This window comes from Zingiber officinale, chromosome 9A (genome assembly GCF_018446385.1).
Source record: "Zingiber officinale cultivar Zhangliang chromosome 9A, Zo_v1.1, whole genome shotgun sequence".
Taxonomy (NCBI): Eukaryota; Viridiplantae; Streptophyta; class Magnoliopsida; order Zingiberales; family Zingiberaceae; genus Zingiber; species Zingiber officinale.
In genome coordinates, this window is record NC_056002.1 from 8,893,715 (window position 1) to 8,905,815 (window position 12,101).

Here is a 12,101-nt window from a genome sequence, read left to right on the forward strand (position 1 = left end):
AAGGATTTGTATTGATTCGTATCCATCTCAGCGCTTCTGACAAGTCGATCAATTCGTCGCGAGTGTCGACGGAGACGGCCATGAGCGGAGGTAGTCGACGGACGGCCCGCAATCGGGGGCGGCCGCCGACTATAGATGCCAGTGACGGAAAATCCCACCGCGACTCCCGCCCTGTGGATGCGGTGAGAAAGGTTCGGAGCCGCGATCATGGCCCCATCCGTCTTATGGACGTCAGCCTCAAGACCCTTCTATGGTTAGGGTTTGGGTTCCTGGCTTTCATTTCTGTATTTTTGTTGATTTATAATCATCATTGGGAATCTTGGCACGAGTCTCCGGCTTTGATGAGGTTGAGGAGGGTTGTCACCCCTTTGCAGGCCTCTAAGATGATGGATCTTGCCCAGGTTAGGTTGTCATCTATGAGAAATTGAGGTTATCATCTATGAGAATTTGTCTTAAGTTCAGTGTTAATCATCTGAAAAAAAGGAAAAAAGATGTATTTTAAAATATTTGGAATGGTTGCAGTTTCAAGGAGAGCATAAGGAAAGCCTGTACTGGGGCACATACCGGCCCCATGTCTATTTCGGAATACGAGCAAGGTTACTTCCTTTTGTGGTTGTTTATTCCCCAATAACTCAATAGAAGATGCTAACATATTTCTTGAATTAGCTTGGCACCTGATTGGAACCACTGCAAGTAGGGTTGAGTAATCGTGCATTTGGACTTACTTTGTAATTAAAAATGTTATTCTCTCTTTTGAGATGTCAGCAATAAAGTTGGAATATTTCTAAGGAGTAAGGATTTTGTGAATCTCTAAGTGCACTAGCTACTTTCATACCTGAACCCTAAACACTACAAATCTTTATAATTTTTCTTTCTTAATTTGTGACTTTTTTAAAGTTGAATGTTACTTAAATATATTCTATGATTTACATGTAGATTTCCTTTAAAGAAAGAAAGCCAAGTAATATTTTTATAAGCATTTGTTTGGGAGTGATCTGTTGCTGTCTCTGCAGAACTCCACAGTCACTAATTGCTGGACTAATGTGGATAAGCATGCGAAATGGTCAGTACTTTCTTCGCCATGTTTGCCAAGATTCTGATGATCTAAGCACATATGGATGGAAAGATCACAATGGTAGGAGCTATGGTCGTCAATTAATCGTCGATCATGGATTATCATTCACAACTAGTTTCTTAAAGGAGAAGAAGGAAGGAAGTGGCTTTGGAGGTGACTGGGCTGTCAGATTGGATCTACAGAATGCAAAGTAATTTTGGTCATTCTTCCAGTTAATTTTATCAAACATTGAACTTTATTATGTCTCTAAGTATCGTGCTTTTTAGATTTATGGATTCTTCCAATCTTGTGGTATGATCAATTTCCCGTTCGGTTCGTTTACAGATCAATTGTACATGAGGGCAATGAAGAGACTACACATCTTTTCTTTTATATTGCTGATGAGGAAGGAAATTCTTTAAATGTAAAGAAGCAGCTATTTGAAACACGTGATGCCACCCTACTGGCATTTGGAACACGCAATGATATTGGAGGTTGGGAACTACATTTAGATTCCCAGGTATAGACCTCAGTAGATTCTGAATAACAGAACCTGATGCATCTTTTTTTAAGACTTGTCATGGTGGTATCATACTGCACTTTTTTGGTCATTCTCAGATGTTAGTATAGGCCTTGTATACCTTCTCATGTTGAAGTTTTAAATCCACTATTTTACTTTGTTCTTTTACTTGATAGGTCACATTTCATCTTATATTTGTAACAAATGAACTGAACTTACTTTATAAGTATACATTCCATGTTTACATTAGATTATCCAATTTTAATGTTTTCGCTAAATATATAGTTGCAATAAGTTTGATTTAGTCAGGAGCTTAAATCCAGAAATTAGTTCTTTTACCAAGTGCTATTTAAACTGTCAAGGGACTTGGTAAAGTTTGATGGAAAGATCCTGCATCGGTTGAGGCAAAGAAAAGTGCTTACAATTTATGTCTTGATCGAGAGGATTTTTTTTTTTTTCACAATAAAAGTAACCTTGATCAAAGGCCCTTGGAAAGAGTTTCAAAGTTATATTTTTTTACAAGATATCTTGTACCTATAGGAGCAAAGCTATAGGTCCTGATTTGACACCACTTTTGGTCATGCGGACAATACTCAGCTAGTGTAGACCTAGTTTTTGATTGACCCCGTAAGTATAGTCCAATAGCACCCAGGTTTAAAATTTTGACATGTGCCTAAGTTTCAGTATATGACTGAAATGATACGGTTCCGGTTCCGTATTTTGTCATGCCGATATGGTTTTGATATATTTTTTTTTAATATAAAATATAATAATTAAAAATATTTTTATTAATATTTGATCGTTATAGATGTATATTATTAAGTTATATTTGAGATATAATTTTATAGAGTTAGAAATTATATTATATTTATTTTTTTTTTATCTAAGAAGGGAAAAGGATTATAATCTTTAAAGAGGTTAAGAGATTTTGTTTTTTTTTCTCTATTTAACTTAAGAGGTATTTTTTTTCCTCTTTATTTATTTTGATGGAGAAAAAAATAATGAATAAAAGTAGGAAAAAATTAATAAGGGAGAAAAAAATTAATGAATAAAAGAGAAAAAATTAAGAAGGAAAAATTTAATAGGGAAAAGGAAATACCTATTTAAAAAATAAAAAATAACCTTTAAAATTTAAAATAAAAAATAAAACATGTCCTGGCCCTTAGTCTTAGAAGTTATCTCTGAAACTAATAATAGCTAGAGATAAATATAATTTTGGGTATTTAAAAATGTTTAGGTACTTCACTTTTGTATTTTTTTTTTGAAAAAGGAATTTTTTTAGTACACATGCAGTCATTCATTTTTTTTTTTTTTTTATGAAGTAGAAGGATACATCAGAGTCTTTTAAAATAGCAAGTTTAGGTACTTCTCTTAAACCACATATACAAATCTATTAGGTGAAGAGTTTCTTCTTGCCAATTTATAGTATAAAAATTAAGTTATTCTGACCTAATGGTTTTTGCATGTGCTTTGCAGAGACATGTGGATACTCATTTTTCTGGGTTCAGAACCCATCATATGCACAATTTGACAGAACTCGTTCAGGGTACTCTCGCATTTCAAGTAAGTTTCCTCTTTTAGCAGTGATGTAAAATATATTGAGATAAGGACATGTCCTTGTTTGGTAATCGTCTTCCCTTCAGCTTTCCCTTCTTTTTCTAAGGCTAAGATTGCATGAATGTTAATTAAAACTTTTTCTTGATTGCTGGCTTGTACTCAAGGCAAGAAGAACTGGGGAACTTCAGCTATCTGACACAATTGAAGAATCTTCAAATGTAGTTGTTATTCAGGTATTAATAGTTAAGAGTCTATATTGAAAATTTCAGTTTCTCTTGTTGGAATTCTGGAAAAGGACTGATAATGCTTTGACTGTGATGACTAAGGTAACTGTAATTCTGAAGCATGTACATTAAACTTTGGATCAGTGTTAATGTCACGATGCAACATGATTATATTAGATACCCACTCCTGTGACACATATTAGATGTGACTTCTCAGTCTTATTTTATTTTATTCAAGGACATCTGAGATTCTCTGCTCACAACTTCTAGATATTGAGAAGCTATTCTAGATGCTCAAATTTTGGAGTTAGATATCTGGCATACTAATGATGTAAATAATTTTCCTTTGCTTTCTAAATGTTCTGAAGAAAACTTGTGAATGTTTGTTACAAGATATGGTATGGTGATTATAAATGCTTAAAATATCATAATGCATAAGACTTGGACTGCACATAATTACTAATAATCACCTTGTTCATAATGTGAATTGGACTACTATTTTAGATCTTATTGTGGCTTCTTTATCTGGCCTCAATATCCTCATGTCTTCTTTCGGTGCTTCATACTCGAGTAATTTCACTGTTTAATCTATCTAATGGGTATATTCTCTGGATATTGTCGATAATATGGTTTTATCTAAACACTGGCATAGATGAATTGCCGATTTAAAAGAAAGTTTGTGTTATGTTTGTTGAGTCAATATTCTTTTATCTATAGAAAATCTTCCTCATGATTTTAGTTATTTGGTTATTGTTTTCTTTCAAAACTTATTGTATTTCCTTCCAGATTTCAACTGTTCTTCCTGCAAAACTAGATATTGCTTTTGTATCTGGAACTAATATGAAAGGCTCTTTGGTAGATCAACGTCTCCACAGTCTTACAGGTATGATTGTCCCACCTCCCCTCAGAAAAAAGGAAAAAAAATTAACGTTCCTGATAGCACATTCTCAACTGATCCAACCATATTCTGTTGACCATAGCTATGACCAGGACTTGATATTTGATAGATTGAAAGAACAATATTTAAATCACAAAACATCTTGATGAGTTACTGGAGTCAATGTGAACTTTTTTAAAATCATTTTCGTATAATGTTACTTAATGTCAGCAAAATGAAGAAGGGGAGCCTTGGCGCAACGGTAAAGTTGTTGCCATGTGACCAAAAGGTCACGGGTTCGAATCCTGAAAACAGCCTCTTGCAAAAAGCAGGGTAAGGCTGCGTACAATGGATCCTTCCCCGGGATCCCGCACGGCGGGAGCTTTGTGCACCGGGCTGCCCTTTTTAATGTCAGCAAAATGAAGCAAGAACTTTTTCTTGAGACTGTCCCTTAAAATTGAGAAAGGTTATACTATGAAAATGGAATATAATGTATCCATTTGTCACCAACAACAATGGATTTTTCAGTGTAAGAGCTTTTCTGTTGTCTATTATTATTTTTGTATTTTTTAAATAATTTAGCAACAGACAATTCCTACTTTATGCTGCAGTTTTCCCACCAATGTCCTTTTCTTTAAAAGAAGTTCTTGTTAATTCTTTCCATCAGGAGAAATATTGTCTACTCGTCTAGATGAGAAGCAAAAGGAATTTGAAGACAAGTATCTTAGATATTTTAAACTGAAGGATAAGGTATGTTCGTTTGATTTTTTTTTTCTACACACAATCATGTGTAGTTGATTACCCATTTTAGCTTCCTTTCCGATTACTTACCATTCCACAATATTTCAGCATTTACGCTTGTTGTTTGTGCGCAATGCACTTTAGATCATATTGATTCTCCATTTTAGATTCCTTTCAAATTACTTGCATATGTTTTATGTTTGAGTGCAACACACAGCACACTTAAGATCACAGTAGTAAAATTTCTTATACCTTTTGGTGTTACCATAATTATTTATATGTATCATAAGCTTTGAAGCACAGATTTTTGTTAACAGAAAAAAAGAATAACATATGTCAATCCCAGCTACTTTGATCAATTTCATTAACTCTATCCTTCCAGTGAAATCTATGAAAGCTTATATCAGTAATTACAGCTAAGCTTTTAAATCAATTTTAATTATTTTTTGATTATGTTAATTAGAGTTTTTTTTGGATAAGTAAAAAATATATATCAAAGCAAGACCAAGGTACAATACTAGAAATTAGTAGCGTCTTATGTCTAACATAATGTCAGATCAAAAAACACTCCCAAAGTCTTGTAAATATGCATTTGTACATTTCTAAAGATTTTCTCACTCTCCAACTGTCCCTCATCAAAGATGCAAGTGTTCTTAGATCTCTATACAAAGTGTATCAAAGTCGACATCTCAAGGTGTCGGGCTTTAGTCAAGAGACGTCCTCCTTTGAAGACATGCCCAAAGACTCGTAGCATTTGTTGGTAGGTAGACATCTCCGACCCCATCTGTAGTTACTCTTTGACCCTTCGCCATAAAATCACTACAGGAGGGCATCCAAAAATAAGTGTGACTCCATTTCCTGCCTACAAAAGACACAACACTGATCCTCCATGTAGTCCAATTTGTCTTTGGTTGGAAGTCGCCCAGCATCCAAAGTGTAATTTCATGACTAGGCTGGATGTAGGGCTTCCACACTTCCTCACCCAGGGCTTCTTAGGACTGGGATACCTAAAAATGTCATAAGCCCTAGCCACACCTCTGTCCTGCTCAAACCAATCTGCCAACCTTTGCATAGAACATGCTGGGAATCAGAGTAGCCGTAGGATGAGGTCATGGATATTCAACAACCGCTTGATCAGCGGGGAATCTGAGTGCACCGCCTCCCAATTAAAGTTTTCTTTTGTCTTCCTCTGTCCCTCATTGTTGGGTTTGAGAATTTTTCTATTTTCTTTGTTGTTTATAAGAAAATAAAAATTTGAAGGTTGAAAGGATAATAAAACAAATATTTAACATTGATTTCTTTGACATATTTAAATTTTATAGAGGTGAATGATATGTTAAGTATTTGTTTTTTATTTTTCAATTTTCAATGACCTTGTTTTGTCTTATGAAATCGGCAAACTGGAAGTAGAAATTTTACATGAATAAGTTTTATTAAACATAATTGTTCCCCAGCTATATTTGTTATATCATCTTTTTCAGTAACACCATAAGTGGTTGATCATACTTCAATTTAAAAAAAAAATAATCTAAAAGGCACACAATGAACACAGAAGATTCTAGATGTTTCTCTCCAATTCAACTGACTGCTCTTTATCTGATTGACAATATCTTTATCTACCTCTTGCTATAAATAGCACAGTCAAGACAATTTAAAACTCTCTATATGCTAGTCCTTTCTTGATTTGCTAGATTTCCCTAATTGTTCCTTTTTTCCCCAATCATTTCACTGTAAAAGTATTATTTGTTTGCATATTTCAATGTTTGAGGATGTTGAACTTGAATTTACTTATAGAAAGTAAAAAATTACCAAGACAGCACCTTTGTGCATAGTTAATGATTAAATTGATTCTTTGGTACTTTGTAAAGTTTAGATTAGTGATCTATTGCATCTAAGTTTAAAGCAGTAGATATATAATTCGTGCCTGAATAAGGAACGTGCTAACAATTGAAGCTATGATCTTACTACAATAACGCTAAAAGTAAGGGTATTTTTGGAAACGAAGATGTGTTAAGGTGGGATGAGTGCTGTTTTGATGATAAATGAAAAAGGAGTGCTCTTTTGACGATTCCAATAAAAAGGGATGTTCTTTTGATTTTTGCCCATCTGTTTTCGACAAAAAAAATCCAAACACTCCATTAGAGACTATTGAGAAGTTTTTAGCATGATTTTCTAGTCAAAATTCTATGATTTAGGCCATGACAGAGTTATTATCAACTTAAAACATGTGAACAATCCGTTTAGGACTCCTAGGAAGTCTAGATTTTTTTTGCCAAAATAACAAATTTTGGTCATTTAGGACTTGGGAAAAATTCTTTTGTGGTCAATTTTAAATTAATTATGCTTTGGTATACATCTCACTCCTACAAATTCACTGCTATATCCTTTTTTTTTCAACAAATTTTGCCATTGAAATAATTAGATAAGAAAAAGAGATTTTCGTTTGCCAAACCATGGGATATTTTGGACTATGTGGTGAGAAAAAGTATTTTATTTTGGCAAAAAGAAAGTATGATGTGTCCTTTAGGGAAAATCCAAACTGAGAAAACTGAAATTTTCTTGGCAAATCTGTCTCAGATGTTTATTGTTCCTTTTTTTTATAAATTGTTTCTTCAAAGTCTCACTTTTTTCTATATTAATATTTTTGAAAATAACCATGCAAAGTGAAGGGAATTAGAAGAGTGAAATCAGCTTGACATCATATTGACATGTTTTGAGGATTTCATAGCATGCTGAGTTCTGGCATGACATCACACTGGAATAGTATTGTATGGGCCAAGCTTTGAAACTCCATTATAGAGTGCTACTTTGAACCTTGCTTTGGAAAAACATAGGCTTCTATATCAATAAGTGCACTTCTGTTTACATGCTTATTGCAGACTATCTAGGCAGAATTGTTTAACAGCATAAGTTGTTTATAGTATACATCTTATGGTATGTCTGCACCATAGTTTCCATGGAAACATAAGCATTGAAGATGGAAAATGGATTGACATGGAACACTATTTGACTTCTTAACTTAATTCAGGTTGATTCTGAACTGATGGCTGTTGGTAGGGCAGCCTTAGGAAATCTGCTTGGAGGAATTGGCTACTTCTATGGTCAGTCAAAGATTGCCTTACCAGAAGGTTACACTGTAAGTGTAAGGTTTGTTAAGTTTCAAAGATTTTTAACCTGCTGCACATTCTCTCTTTCTATTTATCAACCATAGCTTTTATGATCATCAAACTTAGAGGTGTGATAGACAGTGGGAATATATGTCAAATCATTGAAAATTTTATTTTATTTTATAATTCTTCCATATAAGCTTGCTATTTTATTGTCTCGTTTGATTTACTTTATTTATCTTTTGAAAATTTGTGTCATATACTCTGAGATGTATATGAATCTTTTATCACCTAAATTTGTGATATTTTTTTTGCCCATTTATCTCCTAAATCCTAAATAGATTAGTCACCATTAATCCTTGGTAATTAGATTATGGTGTTCACGTGAAAGGACTTTTATATTATAAACATGCCATATTTTCTGTTAGATTTATTGTATCAAATCATTCTGCTCAAGATAGAAATTGACCTTTGATTATGAGCACTAAGCATGCAAGCATGTTATATTTGATCCCTGAAGTTGTATTATGTTATTATGATTAACCTTTGGTAGAAAGTATAGTAAGAATGTTATATTTGATCTCTTTGGCAGCAAAAGAATGGGGATAAGTTTATTTCTTATTGGCCAGCTGCACTTTTTACAGCTGTTCCTAGTAGATCATTCTTTCCAAGAGGTTTTCTTTGGGATGAAGGCTTCCATCAAATGATCATCGGGTTTGTCATATACTATGATTATTTTCGCAGAGTCTAGCAGCTCAGCTGTTAAATTTCTATTGAATAAAATTCTAGCATCTGGAATTAGGCTCATTTATGATCTGATGTACTTTTCTTGAAATATGTATCATGTTAATGTTAATAGGCGTTGGGATGCTGATTTATCCATGGACATCATTGGGCATTGGTTGGATCTCATTAATGCTGATGGATGGATTCCTCGTGAGCAGATTTTAGGTGCTGAAGCGTTGAGGTAATTTAATCGCAATTTATATGAGATTGTGGACAATTTATTCACATGAAACTTGTTCAATATTTGCAGTAAAGTACCTGAGGAATTTGTTCTTCAATATTCAACAAATGGGAATCCACCAACTTTATTTCTTGTTATAAGAGGTGCAGTAACTTTACCTATACATATATTGCCTACCTACTAATTGAAAAATGTATTGTTTTTGAATTTATGCTGTGTGCTTATAAAATTGTGTTGATGATTAAATTGCCTTCAATTTGTTGTCCTTGCTTGTGGAGGCATGTATGTTTAGCCAAAGTTCACAATATTCATTCACATACCAAGATTTTGACCAACTTAAAAAATGACTAAGTTTCAAAACAGATATTGAAATAAAGATCTACTCATGGATTTTCATCTTCTAACAAATACAATCACAGCTTGCTGTCTCAGATTTCAACTCATCTTTTTGGAGCTCCATAAATGGAACTATTCCTGAAATATATTAAGCATGGTCAGTTCAAAGTGCTTGCGAGATTCGAGTTTTGCTTGCATTGCGTGATAAATTAGCATATTGTTTTGTAAATACATTGCTTATATATTGTACAAAGAGTAAATTTATGGAGAGGCAGTGCTGGGCGGGGCTAGGTAGCAAGGAGAGGAAGTGCAAGATGATTAACTGACTTGATTTGGGTGTTGGCAAGGGTGATGGTGACATACTTGATGGTGGCGGTGCCAACAAGGGCCTTCTGCTCCAACAAGGGGCCCTTGAGGCAGTTGAGAGCTACCATCAGGGGAAGCAATGCCGCCATGGGATCCAACGGAGAACCCCCAATGTTTCCTTGTTGCAAGAGAAAGAAAGGTGTGAATGAGACTTTTTCCATTCTATTTACAAGTGATCATTGCTGATTAGCTGCTTCTCTGTTCAATGTTCTCCACAAATTTATGTGGAACTTTTTTTTTTGGGCCAAAGATGTTGCTGCAGAAAGCTTCCTGTTTTTTACTCCCAGCAGAAGTTACAAGGGTTAACAGTGGAAATGCCACTCAATCCTTGCTCTGGAGGCATAGCTTCTGGAGAAGTTGCAGAAAAGTTGCAGAAATTGTGACAGTTTTGTTGGAACTTTGAATTTAGTTTTTTCCATATAATTTTAACTCAGGGCATTAGGAGTTAAGACGAACTGAAATTGTGGGCTAGAGATGGATGCTGCCAAGTGTTTGTAACATATTTGTTTAAGCAGCATCTTGGGATATAGTTATCACTAAATAAGCAAACTACAGCCATAAAGATTTTAGCACCAGTGGGTAAAGAATCTACTGCTCTTTAGATGATAGAAGGGTGAGTCTTAAGTTTTCCATGATGTAAAAATAAATATTGTGTTTTGGGTGCCTTAATTTTTTTTAATATATATCACATGATTGGGTGACTGAATCATCCTCTATCTTGCTGTTGCAATTCAGAACTATTCTACAGAAATCTCAGATTCCTTTGCTATGCTATTTTCTGAGGTAGTTTTAGTTGGTTACATGTATTTTTTTTAAAAAACAATTTATATATATAGATATTTGGTATGATTTGATTGAAGCATCCTCCATACTGTTGTTACGGTTCATAACTATTCTATAGATTGTCTCAGTTTCATTTATATGCTATTTTCTGAGATAATTATAGCTGTTTCCCGTGGATATGCATACATTGAGTGTGTGTGTGTGTGTCGGTAACTTAACTGGGGAGTTGTATATGCCCATGAGAATTGTTTCTGCAGATGTGGTTATTTGCCTGATTTGACAGGAAAAATAAATCTGTGTTTGTGCTAACTGTTCTTTCTGTTGAAACATTTATAAGTGGGTGTTTGATTGCAAACAATCTTCTAACAGACTTACTAAATGGCATACGGTCAAGTAAATTTTCACCTCAGGAAACCGATGAGATCACTGATTTCCTCAAGAGAGCCTATGTCCGCTTGAATGCATGGTTCCAATGGTTCAATAGTACACAATCTGGTGAGTTTTTATTTTGAGTAAACTGTAACTAAAACCTTTTTCTGTTCTCATGTGTAGCATTCTGATTCTAAAAAAAATAACACCAAGTGCTGTTCAAACTTTTAAGTTGTAATCATGGTCATGAAGACCATAGCTGCTCAAGAGTTCTAGCAAGCTATATACTGATACCCATTTCTAAGTTCATAGCTGTGGACTCATAGTAAATATTGGGATCAAACTATTAGTTTTTTCAATATAAAGTTGTCGGGTCACTGATTAATTGCCCACTTGGAGACAACTGATTTTCTTTATATTATTTGCAATATGTTCACCTGTTTTGTTGCAATGTGGTTATTCATTTTTATATGATGGAACTAATATAGGCAATGAGTTCCTTTGAATTCAACATTGAAAATATATATGATGGAATTAATTTAGCTGGATGAGTTCCTTAACCTTCAACATTGTCGGGTCACTCCTTAACTCCACTTGGTGATGACTAATTATCTCTATCCTATTTGCAATAGGCTTACCTGTTTGATTGCAATGTGGTTATTCTTTCATGTATGATGGAACTAATATAGGCAATCAGTTCCTTAAAAGTTCAACGTTGAATATATAAATACATCATATTTAGTGTTTTTTATTAAAATTTGAGCACATGTTTCACCTTTTCTTGCAAAGTGTTTAGAGCCTGTGTAACCTCTATGTTTAGTGGTTACTTATTATTATTATTATTATTATTTTTTTATATTGCCACATCTCATTCAAGAATGTTTGACGAGATGTTTAGCTTGATGAGTTTTGCAGCTAGACACTAGGATTATGTACTGGGCTTACTCGTGCATGTGCATATCTGTGTATATATTGCTTTTTGTATGACAGTGTCAACATTCTCATTTGAAGTATTTAGTGTGTATGCATACATAACTTTTTGTGTGTTCCTGCTCTATATCAATCAATCAATATTGTACTTGTGCAAAATGTAGATTAGTCCATAGAATTCTCATGGAATTTGCACTACACTTATACGTGAGTGATGCTAAATGGCCAACTGAAAGTTCTATGAGATTGGCTATTTTGCTCTGCACCTTA

At 34.1% G+C, this 12,101-nt stretch overlaps 1 protein-coding gene across 2 annotated transcripts; it reads left to right on the top strand.

Annotated features, from left to right (window-relative positions):
• On the top strand, positions 1-11,059 carry LOC122020435 (mannosyl-oligosaccharide glucosidase GCS1-like). Of its 2 annotated transcripts, XM_042578361.1 has the most exons (13): positions 2-401; positions 523-596; positions 1,014-1,265; positions 1,400-1,574; positions 3,051-3,137; positions 3,296-3,364; positions 4,142-4,238; positions 4,900-4,982; positions 8,002-8,109; positions 8,673-8,794; positions 8,940-9,047; positions 9,117-9,190; positions 10,902-11,059. In XM_042578361.1, the coding sequence occupies exons 1-13, from the start codon at positions 81-83 to the stop codon at positions 11,042-11,044; spliced, it is 1,713 nt and encodes a 570-aa protein (XP_042434295.1). In that variant the 5' UTR covers positions 2-80; the 3' UTR covers positions 11,045-11,059. The 2 variants fall into 2 exon arrangements, 1 of the variants encoding a protein (XP_042434295.1); XR_006122225.1 differs by lacking the exon at positions 10,902-11,059 and having other exon boundaries at positions 1-401; positions 8,002-8,120; positions 9,117-9,151.
• The last annotated feature ends 1,042 nt before the right edge of the window (positions 11,060-12,101 follow it).

Excerpts from the sequence above, each read along its gene's own strand:
- LOC122020435 (XM_042578361.1), top strand. The coding sequence starts at position 81 with ATGAGCGGAGGTAGTCGACGGACGGCCCGCAATCGGGGGCGGCCGCCG. Across the intron at positions 402-522 it reads AGATGATGGATCTTGCCCAG|TTTCAAGGAGAGCATAAGGA; the intron begins GTTAGGTTGTCA and ends GAATGGTTGCAG. Across the intron at positions 3,138-3,295 it reads AGGGTACTCTCGCATTTCAA|GCAAGAAGAACTGGGGAACT; the intron begins GTAAGTTTCCTC and ends CTTGTACTCAAG.